Source organism: Pongo abelii, chromosome 23 (genome assembly GCF_028885655.2).
Source record: "Pongo abelii isolate AG06213 chromosome 23, NHGRI_mPonAbe1-v2.0_pri, whole genome shotgun sequence".
Classification (NCBI taxonomy): Eukaryota; Metazoa; Chordata; class Mammalia; order Primates; family Hominidae; genus Pongo; species Pongo abelii.
The window spans coordinates 37,563,746-37,582,167 of record NC_085929.1 but is presented as its reverse complement, the minus strand read 5'-3'; the positions used below and the strand labels follow the sequence as shown (position 1 = coordinate 37,582,167).

The 18,422-nt window shown below is 56.5% G+C and overlaps 2 protein-coding genes across 11 annotated transcripts; one reads left to right on the top strand and one right to left on the bottom strand.

The window, feature by feature from the left end:
• Window positions 1-624: 624 nt before the first annotated feature.
• PLA2G3 (phospholipase A2 group III) lies at window positions 625-6,336 on the top strand. Its single transcript, XM_002831020.4, has 7 exons — window positions 625-1,285; window positions 2,321-2,453; window positions 2,710-2,844; window positions 3,127-3,410; window positions 4,082-4,214; window positions 4,323-4,439; window positions 5,187-6,336. Exons 1-7 carry the CDS (start codon window positions 784-786, stop codon window positions 5,398-5,400), a joined length of 1,518 nt encoding a protein of 505 aa, XP_002831066.3. The 5' UTR covers window positions 625-783; the 3' UTR covers window positions 5,401-6,336.
• An 89-nt stretch (window positions 6,337-6,425) lies between these two features.
• INPP5J (inositol polyphosphate-5-phosphatase J) lies at window positions 6,426-18,207 on the bottom strand. 10 transcript variants are annotated; one of them, XM_009234265.3, is made up of 13 exons: window positions 18,011-18,207; window positions 15,115-16,283; window positions 14,636-14,749; window positions 14,404-14,512; window positions 14,089-14,205; window positions 13,595-13,770; window positions 13,063-13,174; window positions 12,802-12,911; window positions 12,474-12,657; window positions 7,888-8,025; window positions 7,640-7,717; window positions 7,409-7,513; window positions 6,426-7,210 (listed from the first exon to the last, which is right to left on the bottom strand). In XM_009234265.3, exons 1-13 carry the CDS (start codon window positions 18,113-18,115, stop codon window positions 6,704-6,706), a joined length of 3,024 nt encoding a protein of 1,007 aa, XP_009232540.3. In that variant the 5' UTR covers window positions 18,116-18,207; the 3' UTR covers window positions 6,426-6,703. The 10 variants fall into 10 exon arrangements, with proteins under 10 accessions (XP_009232540.3, XP_009232545.2, XP_063578916.1 ...); XM_009234270.3 differs by having other exon boundaries at window positions 16,222-16,283; window positions 18,011-18,190; XM_063722846.1 differs by having other exon boundaries at window positions 15,115-15,292; window positions 18,011-18,190.
• Window positions 18,208-18,422: the final 215 nt, after the last annotated feature.

Here is an 18,422-nt window from a genome sequence, read left to right as displayed (position 1 = left end):
CAGAGCATCAGCCCTGCCCTATGTGGCTCTCAAGGCCTGTTCCCGCTGCGTCTCCCCCAGTCATCAGACCAGGAGGGTTGCTGCAAGGCCAGGCCCATGCTTGGAGTCCTAGGAAGTGGGGATCCCTGGGGCCCTGTCCCCTGAGTATGCCGAGAGCCTTTCTAAGAACCAGGACTTGGAAGGGGAGCACCCCAGGTGGCACTCCCTTTCCCAGAAGCCTTGGGAGCTCCCAGGGTGGTAGCTTCAGAGCCCCAGCCCTGCCCTCACCTCCTTCACCCAGCCCTGGCAGAGGCCCATGGCCCCCTGCCAGCCTGATGGAGGTGGGTGTGGCAGCCACCACTGTGGTAAGGGTGACAAGGGTGGGTTCTAGGGGACTCCCCCAAGCTCCTGAACCCTTTTCCTTCCCTTCAAGGAGATGTGAAAGCCCCAGCCTGGTCCCCATCCCACAGCCTAGGGCTTTGGCTCCCATAGTCTCACTCCAGGCAGGGCTGGCAGCAGGTGACTGGATGGCGCTGAGAAGGGCAGGCAGAATGGGGGCGTGGGCCCCGGCAAGTGCACTCCTCAGCCAATCAGCGTCCTGCCTGGCCGGTGGATTCGGTTACAAGCCCAAGATCACCCCATACTCCAGCCTCTTTCCTCCTCCTCCCGCAGCTCCGTTCATTGGTCCCGCCACACCGGGCCTGCTGGGACCCGCTTCCGTTCCACTGCTCAGCTGCCGCCTCGTGGGGCCACCAAGGGCAGGCATCCCAGGGGCTTTGTCTGACTGGACTGGGTCAGTGCAGAATGGGGGTTCTGGCAGGGCTGTTTGGGATGCTGGGCTTCCTGGGGGGCTCCCCTGCCCTCTGCTGGTACAGGACTTCCTGCCACTTGACCAAGCCCGTCCCTGGCAACCCACTGGGATACCTGAGCTTCCTGGCCAAGGATGCTCAGGGACTGGCCCTGATCCATGCCCGCTGGGATGCGCATAGGAGGCTGCAGGCATGTAGCTGGGAGGATGAGCCGGAGCTCACCGCAGCCTACGGTGCCCTCTGTGCTCATGAGACTGCCCGGGGCTCTTTCATCCACACCCCCGGACCCGAGCTGCAGAGAGCACTGGCCACTCTTCAGAGTCAGTGGGAGGCATGCCAAGCGCCTGAGGAGAGTCCAGCAGGGGCCAGGAAGAAGCGAGCAGCAGGGCAGAGTGGAGTCCCTGATGGAGGGCCCCAGCGAGAGAAGAGAGGATGGACCATGCCTGGCACGCTGTGGTGTGGAGTTGGAGATTCTGCTAGGAACTCCTCAGAGCTGGGTGAGCCATAAGCGGTGTGTGGGCTGGGGGGTCCGATCAGGGAAGCAAGGTTTCTTCAGCCCTAGCCCTTACTCTCCTAGGCTGTGTGTCCCTGAAGGAGTGACTTGACCATGGTGAACCTCAATGTCCTTATCTGTAAAGTGGGGGTAATCATGAATCTCATCATGGGGTGCTTAAATGAGGTCATGGTTGGGGAAGGTCTTATTCAAACCGGGGAGTCCTCATTAAATGCCATCCGAGGGACTGGGCAGGCTGGGGGAGGATCCAGGGTCAACTGAGCCAAAAAGCCATTACCCAGGAGGAGGTTTTGTGGGCACGGGGTGCCCAGTGGAATGGATGCTGAGATGAAAGGCCTGGGTTCAAATCCCAACTCAGCACATACAAGCTGAGCAAGTCACTTCCCCTCTCTGGACCTATTTCCTCACCTGTAAAATGAAGGTGATACCTCCCTTTCAGGGCTGGCTGTGAGCCTGGATGTGGGAAGTGCCAGGCATGTGGGAAATGCTTAGTAAAGAGTGCTATTTTTTAGATGGTAATAAACATAGATGAATTTCTTGCACTATCAGTACAGATGTCTGTGCGTTTGTGTGCAGGGTTGGGGGAGGACTTGGCACCTGAGTCAGAGCAGGTTGGCATCCTGGCAACACCTCCTTGTGCCAGTGAGAAATGTTGCACCCTGCCTGTTTGCCATTCCGTCATACACACATTCATAATTTTGGAGTTTTATTTGGGGCGTGGGCTTGGGAACTCTGGAGGCAGACTCCAATTCCCCCGAGGAAGACCTTTCCATGTATTTATGGGTGGGCTGCCTGGCATTTAGAGTTGCCCAACAGGGGCTGCAGCTTGGCTTCTCTTTTCCAGCTTTGAAACTCTGAGAGTCCCACAGAAGGGAGAGTGACTGGTCTGAGGACCCTCATGGCATTTGTGTCAGGGCTGGGGTGAGAACCAGGTCTCTGCCCTCCTGCTACCGGGGGGCATAGCTGGTGCGTGATGCCTAGGACCCTGTTGAGTTAGTGCCCCCTCCCCTCCCTGCAGGGGTCTTCCAGGGACCTGATCTCTGTTGCCGGGAACATGACCGCTGCCCACAGAACATCTCACCCTTGCAGTACAACTATGGCATCCGAAACTACCGATTCCACACCATCTCCCACTGTGACTGTGACATCAGGTTGGTGGCAGGCAGCGAGGGCCCAGAGCTCAGGGACAGGGCGGAGTTACCCAGCTCCTGGGTAACTAGACATTGGGATTGCAGAGGATCTTAAAGCTCAGCCAGCTTGGACCCCACGGTGCAGGTAGGAAAGCTGAGGCCAGAAAGAAGGGACACTTGGACCCCAAACCATCCAGCTGGTAGTGGCACAGTGGGCTGTAGGAGGAGCCAGACAGCCCTCCATGCCCCAGGGTCCTGAGTATCTGCTCTGGGGCAGGTTTCAGCAATGCCTGCAGAATCAGCACGACTCCATCTCGGACATCGTGGGCGTGGCCTTCTTCAACGTGCTGGAGATCCCCTGCTTTGTGCTGGAGGAGCAGGAGGCGTGTGTGGCGTGGTACTGGTGGGGCGGGTACGTGGCCACCCCCTTGTGTCCCTTTCCAGACAGAGAGGGAGCCCAGGCTCCAAGCCTGGTGAGGGAGAGCTATCTGTCTGTCTGTCTTCCAGGGAATGATGTCCCATCCTACATGTCCTCTCCTGAGGGCCCGGGATGCAGACCCTCCTTGGGTGTCCCTCACAACCCAGTGGGATGGGGGATGGGACTGGCAGAGCATTGATCTCCGTGGAGACGACCCTGGGGGCTTCTGGAAGGGGGATTCCTAGTCACCAATTTCCACCAACTGCCACCACCCAGGTGTAGGACGTATGGCACAGTGCCCCTCGCTCGCCTTCAGCCCAGGACCTTCTACAATGCCTCCTGGAGCTCCCGGGCCACCTCCCCAACTCCCAGCTCCCAGAGCCCAGCCCCTCCCAAGCCTCGACAGAAGCAGCACCTTCGGAAGTGGCCACCACAGCAGAAAGGGTCCAAGCGCCCCAGCAAAACCAACACCACAGCCCTCCAGGACCCTATGGTCTCTCCCAGGCTTGATGTGGCCCCCACAGGCCTCCAGGGCCCACAGCGTGGCCTAAAACCTCAGGGTGAGCTCAGAACCTAACCTTGGGGGTTCCTGACATGAGGGGGTGTCCCTGCCTCTGTTTAGGGGTGGTCATGTGTTGCCTCTTTTCCTGCCCCAGTTTCCTCCTGGGATCTCCCAACCTCTCCCATCAAATCACACTGCAGCACAGGATTTTCATAATCCACGAATTTGACCACATCAGGCCCCACTGTGCACCCACCACCACTCCTCTTTATCTCAGCCAATGATGTCCCAACACCCAGAGGCCCTCAAGCCTTGGCCCTGCAGACCCTAACCCCAGTCAAAACTCTAGTTTCACAAACTTCATTTGGTTCCTCAAAAGCATCAGGCTCTCTCCTACCACGAGGCCTTTGCACATGCTGTTCCTCCTCTCCTCCTCTTCTCTCCCACCCTCAGTTTAGCAGCCTCTGCCTCCTGGAAGCCTTTCTTGACTACCATCAGTACTCTGGGTGTCCCCCATGGCAGTACTACTGTGTTTGGCGGCTTGGGGGTAGGGAGGCACTCCCACAAGGGCGGCACACTGAGGGCACAAAGACTCTCAGAAGGCATGAAATGGAGGGAATCTGTGTGTGTGACTGAGCACATGTGCTAGTGTTTCTCCTGGATGGCGCAGGCATTGGTGGGGCCTCCCTGGTGGACTGGGCTCCCATCAACACCACATCCACCCCTCAGGTGCCCGCCGGGTCTGCCGCAGCTTCCGCCGCCACCTGGACCAGTGTGAGCACCAGATTGGGCCCCAGGAAATCAAGTTCCAGCTGCTCAACAGCGCCCAAGAGCCCCTCTTCCACTGCAACTGCACGTGCCGGTGAGGCCCCTTTGAACCCTTGCGGGGTGGGCTGCCTGCTGCCAGGCATGGGAAGGGGCCCCTGGCTGGCAAGGCCCTGCCCCGGCCTGAGCCTGCCTCTGTTCTCAGTCTGGCACGCTTCCTGAGGCTCCACAGCCCACCCGAGGTTACCAACATGCTTTGGGAGCTGCTGGGCACAACCTGCTTCAAGCTGGCCCCTCCACTGGACTGTGTGGAAGGCAAAGAGTAAGTGATGTCAGAGCCAGGAGGGACTGGGGGTTTTCTCAAGGGGTGGGTTGCTTATACCCACTTTGGATGCTTGGGACAAGGGGGTAGGGGAAGGGATCGGGAGACCTCTGAGCTCCCATCCATAGCCTCATCCCTCTACCCCCGGCTGCCCCAGGTCCAGCTCTGCAGTTGGCCTCTATGGGTCGCATCTTTGCTTTGTCATTTGATTCCCACATGACTTTGGTAACTGGTTCACCTTTCCAAGTTTCCATGTCTTTGTCTGTAAAATGGTCGTAGGAACCAAGGAAATGGCAGGATGCACATAGGTCATGCCCTGCCTGGCACACAGCAAAATGTGTACTTAACTCACTCCTAATCCACAATCTCATTTGGTCTTGAACTTCTGGACTCAAGTGATCCTCCCACCTCGGCCTCCTGAAGTGCTGGGATTACAGGCATGAGCCACTGTGCTCTGCTTTCATTTGGATTCTGATTCTCAAAGCCAGCTCCTTCTTAACTTTCCCATTTCATAGATGAGGCTGAGGCTTCTGGCTCGGGTTTCCACAGCCAGCTAGTGGCAGAACCCAGGCCTCCAGGTACCAGCCCGGTTTATTACACCCTTTCTCCGTGAAACCCACCCCTCTCTGCCTTGCTGGTGACTCTGGCCCCATCCCCCTCTCTCTCTGGGCCTCAGCCCACTGTCTGCAGAGTAGGGTGGGATCCTTGTCAGCCCTGATCATCTGCCCCACTCTTCTCTCCTTACAGCTGTTCCAGAGACCCTAGGGCCATCAAGGTGTCAGCCCGGCACTTGCGGAAGCTTCAGCAGAGGCGACGCCAGCTCCAGGATAAAGGCACAGACGAGAGGCAGCCATGGCCTTCAGAGCCCCTGAGAGGCCCCGTGTCATTCTACAACCAGTGCCTGCAGCTAACCCAGGCAGCCAGGAGACCCGATGGGCAGCAGAAGTCCTGGAGCCAGTGACCTCAGTTTCAGCTTTCCTGGGCACCAGCCTGGACCTTGCCCGTGGCTTTGCCAGGCCTTGGGAATCTCAGCCTCCCCTCCATAAGTTACACTGAAGCATGACAGAGGCTTTTGTGGACAATCAAGAGGCTGAATGGGGGGATCTCAAGGCCCAAATGCTGGACCACGTCTCCTGCTGTTCTGGGTGACCTTGAGCTATGTATGACACAACTCTTCTATGCCTGGATGTGGTGTTCAGGAAGCTCATTCTGATGCCCTGGGCTTTGGCCTTGCCAGGGAACTTCACATACAGATGGGAATGGGGAAAGGGTAACTCATTGCAGCAGCCCCAGGCAGTACCAGAGGAGGTACATGTTATGTCCGTGTTGCAAAAATAATACATGCCTCAAAAACCTGCCTAGGGGAGCCCCAGTGCCTGGGTGCTGTGGCCTGGGGTAGCAGGTGGGAAGTTAGGGATGTCACAGAAATGTCTGTGTCTGAATCCAGGATTGGGGTGGGTGTTGGAGAGGGCTTTCAGCTCCCCTCCTCCCAGGGGGGCCCCTTCTTTTAACAGCTGCTGTGCCCTTCCTGGCCCAGCCCTAACCCTAAATTCAAATCTCCTCCATGCCCTTGTGCAAAGGACCTCCCTCTTGCACTCTAAGCCTTAGTTTCCTCCTCTGAAAAAAGGGGGTCTCTAAACAGGAGCTACCTCATAGGGTTGTTGAGGATTAAGTGAACCAATACATATACAGTGCTTAGCACTTAATAAGTATTCCCCCCCGCGACACCTAGCTGAACTATGGTTTGGTGTCTGATCTTGAGAGGTTGATATAACCTTTTAAAGGCCTCAGTTTGCTCACCTGTGAAATGGGTCTAAGAATAGCACTGATCTCACAGGGTTGCGGTGCAGACTAAAGGAGATGGCATGTGTAATGTATACAGCTGGTGCCTGGTAAATGTCGTTTCTGTCATTCCCTCACCTCTTTAGTCCCTGCCTCTGACTACCCCCATCCCAAGACTACTAACAAGTAGGAAAGAGCCGAGAGTGAGGCTGGAGAATTTAATTCCTAACGGATGATCTCCAGGATTGGGACATCTGCCAGAGCTCCCCCATCATCCCAGATGGGGGCCTGGGCGGGGCTTTGCTGATTGTCACAGTTGAGGTGCCAGGACTGAGTTTTGGGGGACCCCAGTTGTCCATCCCTGGCCAGGACAGAGAGGCAGGTGCAGATACAGCTGGAGGAGCAGCAGGAGAGAGGCAGGTGGGCTTGCAAAAGATTGAGGCAGAATGGTGGTCACCTTGGCCCATCTGCCTACCCCACCCTCAGGGCCCCAGGCCCCCTTCCTCCAGCCCCCGATGGCCCTGGGGACTGGGAGACAGGCTGTTGGGGGCCAGGGCCTCCCGATCAGGTCCCCAGGAGCCACCACCACCAGGGTCTACAGTCTCTAGGCGCAAGGCGGGCAACAGGCCCAGGCTTCGAGGCACAGCTGGTGGGAAGGCCCAGGGGCCAGGCAACCCAGAGGGCCCCTCTTCACTACTGCCCTGGCTGCTGCCATTACTGCTCCTGTCAGGAGCCACCCGGGACAGGCGGCGGCTCTGGGGTGAGGGGCTACGGCTGGCACCACGGCGTTCACGGGATGAGGGCCGTAGGGCAAGACCAGGGAACCTGGCCAGTCCCGGGCTGCGGCTGCGGTGTCGCTTGGACTTGCCAGGACTGGGGCTGCGGGACTTGGGTGCCAGGAGCTCCAGCGTGCTGTCATCCTCTCCCTCTGAGCTGGTGCCTGAGCTGTCTGTGCTGCTGCTGGCCAACTCCGAGGAAGGCAGTGAGATCTAGGGGAAATGCTGGTCACTGGGGTGCCCTGCTCCCCAACCCAGCCACTGAGGCCTGACCTCCTGAGGTCTTCCTCTCTGGTTGGCAGATCTTGGGAGGTCAGGTTATTTGTCTGAGCTCAAGGAGCAGAATGTAGGGGCTGTGGCATTCAACAAAAGTCTTTAGGCACCCCCAGCCCAGCAGTCTGGCCTACTTACCTGGAAGGGTTCAGTGACGCCGATGAGGATGCTGTGGTTGTGGCTGTAGTAGCCCAGGATGAAGTCTCCATGGCCCTTGGGCAGTGATTCCTCACTGAATGTTACCTGGTGGGCCCAGGGATATAAGCCTAAGTTGGGGGTCAGGGAGGCCACCTGAGAGCCCCCAAGGTGAGTTCTGAGGTCCCAAAGGCAACAGGGACTTGCCCTGACTCTCCCACTCCTTTTAAGTACCTGGTAGGTATTCCCGTCCACATCTTCATGTTTGGCCCAGACATAAGCCACATAGTCCTTGCAATGGCGGAAACCCACCTGGGGGATCAGTGTTGTGGAATCAGTGTTGTGACCCTATAATGTCTGATCCCAGCAGTCTCCCAGTGTGGCATCAAGATCTGGACAAGCCAGTGACCCCACCATGCTGTTCAGCTGCTCCTCCAGGCCCCTTTCTTCCCTGAGTCGCTGACCGCCACTGCCCCTCTCACCCGGTACAAGCCGATCCAGTCCCAGGAGCTGCGGGCGAACACTGTTTCCATGCGGTACCTCACCACCGCCTGCTCGGGCCGCACCCACTCATCTGCCACCTCCAGCCGCACCAGTGGCATGTCGTCCCTGAAGGCAAACTGTCCAGGCAAGGCAGGGGCAGGGGGCCACATCAGGGGAGACCCTCTAGTATCCCACACACTTAAGGCTCTTGGGTCTTAGCACAAATTGCCTGAGACAAAGGGCCACTTTACAGACTGGGAAACTGAGGCAGAACAGGTCTAGTATAAATACCAAGCCCTGTGCTGCCTCGCAGCCCAGGGCTCCTTCTGCCCACAGCCTCCTTAGGGAGTGAGTGAGAACATAGCTTTGAAGCTAGCAGATCCTGAATTTGGCTCTGGTTCTGCTGTTGACAGGCTGGGTGAGTTCCTCAGCCTCTCTGAATGCCAGGGCCCTCATCTGTAAACTCAGAGACTCTTTTTTTTTCTTTCTTTTTCTGAGATGGAGTCTTGCTCTGTCACCCCGGCTGGAGTGTAGTGGTGCAATCTCGGCTCACTGCAACCTCCGCCTCTCGCGTTCAAGTGATTCTCCTGTCTCAGCCTCCCTAGTAGCTGAGACCACAGGTACCGCCACCACGCCTGGCTAATTTTTGTATTTTTAGTACAGACAGGGTTTCACCATGTTGGCCGGGCTGTTCTTGAACCCCTGACCTCAAATGATCCACCCACCTCAGCCTCCCAAAGTGCTAGGATTATAGGCATGAGCCACCGCGCCCGGCCAAACTCAGAGACTCTTATTTTACTCTTGGAGTTGTTCAGCAGATTCAGTGAGACACCATTTGCAAAGCATCCCATAAATTTCCCAGTATACCAGTAAGTGCTCAATAAATGATTTGTCTCTATGCTAGCAAGGAAGACCAATAAAATCCTATGATGCACTGGGTATTTGGGGTAAGCTGAATATTCCTGAGTAGGCAAGAACAGCTCTGGGTGGGAGGATGGAGACCTCAGTCCACTTCCAGGCTCTACCACTAACTCGCTATGTTACCTCAGGGCAGGCTCTAACCATCCCAAGGTTCAGTTTCTCCAACTGAGTGTAAGTACTAAGTGGTTACTAACTATTACCTTGTCATCAGTCCATGAAGGAAAGTTATAATCACGAGTATCCTTTCCCCAAGGTCAACCCAGACCCACCAGGGGCGCCACCTGAATGGGTGGAGCTGCTGAGGTGGCAGGCTGCCAGGATATTGACACCACCTCTGTCCCTCAGGGAAGGGCTGAGTTGTTGCCAATACCAGATCTTTGTCTGATCCCCTGTTTACCTAGTTTCAGGTTTCCCTCCCTCAGCTTCCAAGCCAATCTGTTCCAGAAGTAACTGGCACATTCTTTCCCTGTTCCTGTGTTCCTAACAGCAGGGGCAGGCAAGGGTAGACCTTTGAAAATGCCCTCCAAGGCCTTGCAGCGTCAAAACCCCTACTGAGCCCTATTCTGACTGCATTGCCTTGGGTAAGAGACTTAAGTTCTCTGAGCCTCAGTTTCCCTCACCAGTAAAACAGGGAGGAAAACTGGGACATCTCAGGGCCTACTGAGGCATTCAAAAGGATGACATATGTAAAGTGCACTACACGGGCCTGGCATGTAGTAGGTACTCAATGGGATTTTTTTTTTTTTTTTTTTTTTTTTTGAGACAGAGTCTTGCTCTGTAGCCCAGGCTGGAGTGCAGTGGTGCCATCTCGGCTCACTGCAACCTCCGCCTCCCGGGTTCAAGCAACTCCCCTACCTCAGCCTCCCGAGTAGCTAGGACTACAGGTGCGCGCCACCACACCCAGGTAATTTTTGTACTTTTAGTAGAGACAGGGTTTCACTATGTTGGCCAGGCTGGTCTCGAACTCCTGATCTAGTGATCCGTCTGCCTCAGCCTCCCAAAGTGCTGGGATTACAGGCGTGAGCCACTGCACCCAGCTGGGAGATGTTTTTAAAGGGACAGAGTCCTGGAGGAGGCGCAAAGGACAGGATGGGGTATCAAAAGAAGTGATTTTTCAGGTGAGGTCCCTGATTGTGGGTTAAATCTTCATGCCCAACACTTTTGCTAGAGGTCATGGCAGGCCAAGCGTGGGGATATTTCCATTCCCAGCTAAAGATATCGGCCAATGTCCCACTGACTGGCCACGTGACAAAGTTACCAGGAAGAACATTTTCTGGCCTGCTGGCCTCCCTCTTATCAGATCAAGAGACTTGAAGAGCCCAGAGTTGGGTTTCAGGGCTGAAAAGATGGGATCTACCCTGCTCTGCCACTGCAGAGCCTGTGTATGGTTTGGGGCATGTGCCTACCCCATAAGGAGCCTCAGATCCCGCCAGAGAAAAAAAGGAAGTTGGACTACATGGTCTCACAGGTCTGGTTCTGAGATTCTAGGATTTCCCGTTTTGATGTCAGCAACCAGGAACCTCAATCCTAAATACGATACTAAATTATAGTAACTACTTAAGAGTTCAGCTTTGTATTTTTTATATCTTTGCTCTCCCTCCCCATCACTACACACTCTCATAATGCTTGGCATATGGTAAGGCAGTAAGTACTCAGTAAATAATGAATGAATGAATATGAATGAATGTCACATGGAGTTTGATTTTGCTGGTCTTATTATATATGTGAATTTTTATATCTTTTCTTTGTTATTTTTAAGACACTAGTAGTGAAAACAATGCTGTATATGTGAATTTTTTTTTTTTTTGAGACAAGGTCTTGCTCTGTTGCCTAGGCTGGAGTGCAGTGGTACGATCACAGCTCACAGCAGCCTAGATCTTCCAAGCTCCAGTGATCTTCCCACCTCAGCCTCATAAATAGCTGGGAATACAGGTGTGTACCACCTAGCTAAATTTTATTTTTATTTTTATTTTTTCCCTGAGACACAGTCTTGCTCATGTCACCCAGGCTGGAGTGCAGTGGCACGATACTGGCCCACTGCAACCTCTGCCTCCCAGGTTCAAGTGATTCTTGTGCCTCAGCCTCCCAAGCAACTGGGATTACAGGCATGCACCACTGCGCCAGACTAATTTTTGTATTTTTAGTAGAGATGGGTTTCGCCATGTTGGCCAGGCTGGTCTCAAACTCCTGGCCTCATGTGATCCACCCACATCAGCCTCCCAAAGTGCGGGATTACAGGCATGAGCCACCGTGCCCGGCCTTTTTTTGATTTTTTTTAGAGATGATATCTCACTGTGTTGCCCAGGCTGGTCTTAAACTCCTGAGCTCAAGCGATCCTTCCACCTCAGCCTCTCCAAGTGTTGAGATTACAGGTGTGAGCCACTGCACCAGCCTATAAGTGAATTTTAAGATAAATTGCTCTAAACCTTTCTAAGACTGGAGTTAGAGATTAGCAGAAAAGGCACGGGCTCTAAGGCTGGGTGTGGTGGCTCACACCTTGTAATCCCAGCACTTTGGGAGGCCGAGGTGGGCGGATCACCTGAGGTCAGGAGTTCGAGACCAGCCTGGCCAACATGGCAAAGCCCCATCTCTACTAAATACAAAAATTAGCCAGGCGTGGTGGCAGGCACCTGTAATCCCAGTTACTCGGGAGGCTGAGGCAGGAGAATCACTTGAACTCAGGAGGTAGAAGTTGCAGTGAGCCGAGACCACGCCACTGCACTCCAGCCTGGGCGACAGAGTGAGACTACGTTAAAAAAAAAAAAAAAAAATTGGGTGCCGGGGGCAGTGGCTCATGCCTGTAATCTTAGCACTTTGGGAGGCTGAGGTGGGTGGATCACCTGAGGTCAGGAGTTCAAGACCAGCCTGGCCAACATGGTGAAACCCTGTCTCTACTAAAATACAAAAATTAGCTGGGCATGACGGCGGGTGCCTGTAATCCCAGCTACTTGGGAGGATGAGACGGGAGAATCGCTTGGACCCAGGAGATGGTGGTTGCAGTGAGCCGAGATCGTGCCACTGCACTCCAGCCTGGGGCGGCTGAGCAAGACTCCATCTCAAAGAAAAAAAAAAGAAAAAAGAAAAAAAAGGTTGGCCGGGCACGGTAGCTCACGCCTGTAATCCCAGCACTTTGGGAGGCCGAGGTGGGTGGATCAGGAGGTCAGGAGTTCAAGACCAGCCTGGCCAACATGGTGAAACCCTGTCTCCACTAAAAATACAAAAATTAGCCTGGCATGGTGGCGGGTGATGTAATCCCAGCTACTCAGGAGGCTGAGGCAGGAGAATCACTTGAACCCGGGAGGTAGAGTTTGCAGTGAGCTAAGATCGCGCCACTGCACTCTAGCCTGGGCGACAGAGCGAGACTCTGTCTCAAAAAAAAAAAAAAAGAAAAGAAAAGGCATGGGCTCTGAAACCAGACTGACTTGGGTTCAAATCCTAACTGTTCCTCTTACTAGCTGTGTGACCCTGGGCAGGTGATGCCATGTGTCTGAGCCTCAGCTTCCTCATCTGAAAATGTAGATCGCAATCCCATTTCCACTGTTACAACAAATGGATGCTGCTGAGGGCAGGTACAAGGGGTTATACAAAGGGTAATGGTGAGGGGCAGCAGTATGCCAAGTTGGGCCTGGGGATTTTGCATGGGGAGGATGAGGCCAGAACTCACCTGCAGGAGGAACTGGGCAGCCACAGGCTTGTGGTCGCTGACTGTGTATTCCATGTGGCTGCGGTAGCTGTGCTGCGTCACCTGGAGTCGGTGGCTCTTCCGTCCTGAGGGGCTGGGACCCCCACTCGGAGCCTTCACCTTCCATAGGATACGGTCTGTCCAAGCTGGCTTCCGTTTCTTGGCACTGCAGTGAGCAGGGGTACCCCAAGTTTCAGGGGCTGGGGATCAAGGTGCAACCCTCCACCTTGCCTCCTGCCCCTCTTCCCAGAGTCTCCCTGTTCAAGAAGACCTCAGCCCACTTCCCCATCCCTCCTCGGACTGAGCTCACCTGGTATCGTATTTGTTGGTACCCACATCAAACTTGAAGGTGGGAGCGAAGTTGAGGGGCCCCTCCTGAAAGCCCTTCAGAATGGGCCAGGTGTTCTTGGCCATGTTGAGCTGTGGGGGGTCCAGGAGAGCAGATTGGACAACAGCTTGGGCTCTGCTGTGCCCAGGGAAGGGGTGGGGCAGGTGAGGACAGGGACCATAGCCTAAGGTACAGGCGTGTCCTGGGACATGCTCTGTGTGCTTCTGGGGACAAGGACCCCACCTGGTCCTTCTCCCAGAGCTGATGGAGCTGGTCACTGTCGATGGCAAACTTGACAAAGTGCAGGTCATAGCTCTCAATGCGGAAGTTCAGGTCCCCGAACCAGAACACGAGGCTGTTTGGGGTGGGGGATGGGAGAGATGTGGGGGGCAGTGGGGGGTGTCAACAGGTCCATGGGGGATAAGGGCTCAGCCCAGATCCTTCCAGGCCCCATCCAACCCGAGGGGATGTAGTGAGTGGGTGAGTGGTGCCAGAGCCTCCAGCCCACCAAAGGGCAGAGGAAGAGCAGGGGGACTGGTCTACAGGAAATTAGGTTCTGACCTTCAGCAAGGCGGGGCCCCTCAGCAAAGCTCCACCCTACAGGCTCTGCCCCTCCCCATCCAACTGTTCTCTGCTTTCGTGTTCCTACAACTAGTTTGGGTGGGCACTAACCCCCATAGGCCCTGCCTCTCTCCATAAGCCCCACCCAAGCTGGTACAAAAACCCCCATCACTAGCCCCACCCAAGCTCTATTTGGCCCCACCCCAGCCCATACTCATGATCCAAGATGCCCTGTGCGCCCGGCCCTTGGAACTGCTGGAGGCTGAGGATGGTCTGGAAGTTGTCCTTGCGCTGCTCCGCCTTGTCCATATGCGCAGGCAAGTGGCAGTTCAGGAAGCAGAGCATGTGCCCAAAGGCCGCCAGGCGCACGCTCACGCCACCCTTGTTACCCTAGGGAGGCAGGGTCGGCTGGCTCATGGGCGGGGCTTAGGCCAGGAGGTAAGGCACTGGGAGCGGGGGTTAGAGAGGAGACGTGGGTGGAAGGTGGATGGGTCCTACGGAATGAGGAACAACGCTGGGACGCAGTGGGGAGAGAAAAGGGCGGGGGTATAGAGGAATAGGATGGGGTATTGGGCGGTGCATGGGGAGGGGTGGGCCGCAGGGCAAAGGGTGGAGGATGGGAAGGGGACCTTGCTGTGCATGGGGCGGAGGGACTATCTAAGGCCCCCTTCATGTCCCATCCCCTTCTGGGCCCGCTCACAGGCTCACCCAGTAGCCGCCCAGGCCGGTGCGCGTGCAGTCGGTCTGCACGTCTCGCAGGAAGGGCAGGTGGTAGTACTTGGCGAATAGCAGCAGGATGACACCCTGCATCCTCACCGAACTCACCTGCGGCGGAGGCCACGCGGCTGGGGGACAGAACACAACTCCCCCGCCCTCGCGCCCACCTTCAGGTCTGCTCCTCCACCCACCCATGTCACGGACCCAGCCACAGAGGCCCAGCGGGCCCCACAGTGAGCCAGGGTACAGCTGGAGCCAGGAATTCAGCAGGGTCTCTGGCCCTCCAGGGCGTGAGGGGTGCGTTACCAGCACGAAGTTGAAGGGCCCCAGCGCATCCATGAACAGCTCACTCCACTGGTCCGTGAAGAGGGCGTCCTTGAGTCGCTTGTTGAGCATGGAGTTCACTTCCTGCAACCTGGAGGGGTGGGGGCGGGGTGGCCATGGGATTGGAGAGGCGCCCTGGAAGCCCCTGCCATGGGTGGAGGGCCTGGAAGGCCCGAGGGGCTCAGGAGGGGGTCCACATGCCCTGCCACCTCACCCTATGGCGATCATGTCTGCGCCGTCGTTGTCGTCGCCACCGCCCAGGTGGAGGAGGGATGTGACATCGTCTGGGGGCATGGCAGTGCCCACGTTCCATGTGACCACAGTGATCCTGCGGGCAGGGGCATATGAGGGTGTAGTCCTGGCACCACTCCCTCACCCTCAAGCTTCCTTTCACAGGACTCCCTGGGGAACTAAATGGAGGCAGGTGTGGGCCACAGCCCTAAGAAGGACCCACAGGAGGCCCCGCATCCTGTCCCCCTGCCACACCCTCCCTGGGGAGATCAACTGAGAGGCGGCAAGTTCCTTAGGAGGGGATGCTATCTTTTGAGCGTCACAGAGTGGGCCCAGCAACCCCCTCCCCAAAGACTCTTCCTCAGAGAGAGAAGCTGAGGTAGAGCATGCCATCCACCCTGGAAGAATGGCTAACCTCAGAGCTAAGCCCCAGCCACCTTTCTTGGGAGAGGGCCCCCTCACCGGAAGCCGGGGTCGCTCTTGCAGGTAGGCTGAGCTGACCAAGGGGAGGATGACAGGGTGGATGTAGAAGAGGAGGTGGTGACTGGGGCTGGGGCTTCTTGGGCCTGAAGGGTGGGGCTCAGGCACCTGCCAGGCCCTGTACTCTGGGTGCCAAGCCTTGGGAGGCCCATGTCAGGGGCTGGGGGAACACAGGGAGAGCGATTGGGGGAGCGGCTTGGGGAACGGCTGGGTGATCGCGGTGGCTTGGGCAGAGGTGGGGGCACAGTCTGGCCTGAGGGGGCCCCAGGCCGGAAGGTGGGGGACAGAAGTCCAGGGGAGTGGGTGCCAGGCTCTGAAGGACCCTGGCCCACATCCAAGGGCAAGGTCTGGGGTGGCCGTGGCAAAACAGGATCCTCAGGGCTGCTGTGGAGGGCCTCAGGCCGGGCTCGGAAGGAGGGGGAGAGCCGAGGGTCTGGGGAGGTTTGGATGGAGGGTGGGGAGCCTGTAGGACCAGATGTCTGAGCTGGAGGCTGGAGATGCCCCTCAGAAGCAGGGAGAAGTCTAGGGGCTGGGGCATCCCTCTTTCTAGCTGGTGTCTGTCCCACAGAGGCTGGGCCTGATGCCGTGGATGCTGGAGCCAGGGCCTGTTCCTGAGATGGAGACAGAACTGGACTGGGCACTGGGGAAGGGGTGGAGGGGAGTTCTGGGGGCTGCTCCTCAGAAGCCAGGGCCAGGCTCAGGCCAGAGGCTGCCAGTGTTGGCTTGGGTCCCACGGAGGCAGGTGGCTCCTGCTTCTGGTCTCTGGAAGTTAGGGCCAGATTGGGCCCCAGGGTGGCTGGGGGAGATCTTGGCCCTGCTGAGGCAGGCATCGCCAGCTGCCCCAGGGACGTCGGAGCCAGAACTGAGCCTGTGGTCGCTGGGGGAGGCTTTGGTCCAGCTGAGGCAGACATTACCAGCTGGCCCACAGATGTTGGGGCCAGGCTGGAGCTGCGGTGGGCAGAAGCTGTTTTCTGCCCTTCAGGGGTACACAGTGGAGCCAGGATTGGTCGGGGAGATGCCAGAGCCAGCCTCGGTCCTTCCGAGGAAGCTGACATAGCTGCCCGTGGCCCTACAGGTGCCAGAGCCAACCTTGGTTCCGAGGGTCCTAGGGCCGCGTTCTTCTTTGCTGGGAGCTGAAAACTTGAGTCCACCTTGTGGAGGACAAGTCAAAGATTCAGAGTGATCCTAACCAGGGCGTTGGGCCGCAACTTCCATATAGACCCTAGCAGAGTTCATCTAGCTAAGAAAGGCACATCTGTCCAAGGAAGTTCTTCCTACTACCTCACTTCAATCTATTCTGCTGCAGGTCAACTTCTGTCTTGGAGGAGATAGGACACAAAACCCTAACCCCTCCTTTAAGTCTGAAACCTCTTTCACAGATGGGGAAACTAAGACCCTGACTCAAATGAGGCAGAGTGTGAACCTGAACCTGAGGACTTGCCTTGCTGTCCTGGCTGGCACCCACACCCTGCCCATTCTGGGCAGGTTCCCTGGGCAACCCTCCCACTGCAGTCCCTGAAGCTCCCCCAGCCACGGCTACTGACCTGATATCCCAGGTCTGGGCACACTGGGGGCAGCCTGTTTCTTTTCTTTTTCTGTTGTCAAGATACAGACCTATGGGTGCAGCCTGTTAAATACCTCTCCCTTCCTTCATAATGCCCAGAAACCCTCAGTTCTCCACCACCCCGTAAACATCCAAATCCCTTGGTTACAGCCGTCTCTGTTCTCTTACCCATTCCCAGAGCTCCACTCAGGAGCAAGAGCTGGGAGCTGAGACTGGCTGTGTAGATTCAAAGCCCAGCTCTGTGTGACCTTAGGCAAGTACCTCTCTGCCCAGGGCCTCAGTTTCTCTGTCTGTAAAATGAAGGGGTGGGGTCTAGGGTCCCTGGCCACATTATATTCCGGGGAATCTTCGTCTCATGTTGTCTGCATTTATGAGCCCAACATTTGCTAGAATTCCATCTAGCCCTGTGGAATAGTCCATCCTCACCAAGTGTGAATCTAGTATTCAGAGCAAGTCCAAGATTCTAAGTTGATCCTGGTGTCACATCTCTCTGTGCCCAGGTTGTGCCCTCTTACATCCTCCACTTTCTCCCCAACCTGAAAGGACAGGCAAGCAGGTATCCCTTTTATGTCCGGCAGGTGGGAGGGGTGGGGAGTCACGGAGTCCTGTAGGGACCTATCCTTCCCCATCTATTCTCTCTGATGTCCCCTGTCTCCAGAAGACAGGATAAAGTGTCCTTTGCCAAGGAGGGCAGAAGAAGGTCTATACTTGCCCCAGGATGGCCGTAGGTAGGGTAACAGGGCCCAGGGAGGCCCTGCCTCCGGAGACACTGTTCTGTCTCTGTCCCGTATCCTTCTCGGTTCAGAGTACCTAAAACTCCATCTCCACCTCCCTTCTCAAACTCAGTTCTTTGAGGTGGCATTTTAGGCACCCTCCTTGGCTCCAAGTGTCACACTGTGTGCCGGCTTCCCCCCAACTATCACACCGCCTCCAGTACTAACAACTTAGCCATCCCAGATGTCACAGTTTTAGTCTTCAGCGACAAGCCCCCTCATTTTGCGTTGGCTCAGAGAGGAAAAGCAACTTGCCCAAGGTCACACAGCAAAGGTGGAGCACAGCTGGGTCCTCTGATACCCCGTCCAGGACTCTCCCAAGGGCTCCTGGAGATGGCTAACTTCATCTGTCTCCGGGCATCCTGTCATTGTCCCTGAGCCCCCAGGGTGCTCTCTTCACCTAGCCCCTGCTCGCTGAGCAGAGGAAAGTACCAGCCCCTCAGTCAGGAGCACCAGGGTGCCTGCAGTGTATGTGGGGGGGGGGGGGTGTGTGGAACCAGGGATCAGGAAAGGGGGGGGCACTGGGTCTCAGGGGTCTTACCTTGGAGGGTGCCCCAGTTTGGGCAACACCCTGGGGCATAGGCAGGGAACCCAGGCCAGCCCGGGTCCCTGGCCTCCTGCTGCCCCTGCTGCTCCGGCCCTCCATATCTGCAGCCCCCGGCAGCCTGGACTCCCTCGGCTCCGGCTCCAGCTCTACCGCTCCCGGGAACCAGTGATGTCATCAGCCATTTCAACCTGCTGAGAATTTAAAGGCACAGGCTCCCACTTCCCAGCCTGGAAGAGGCCGGAGCAAGGTGGCTACCCCCTGGGAATCCTTCAAACTGGCTGCTGAGGCTGGAACAGCCATGGAGTGGGGAGGGGAGAGTGTACCCATCTGCCTGGCCCAGGTCCCAACTGGCAGCAGGAAGGAGGCTGTCTGTCTACCTTCACCTTTCTGCCGTAGGCCTGGTCAG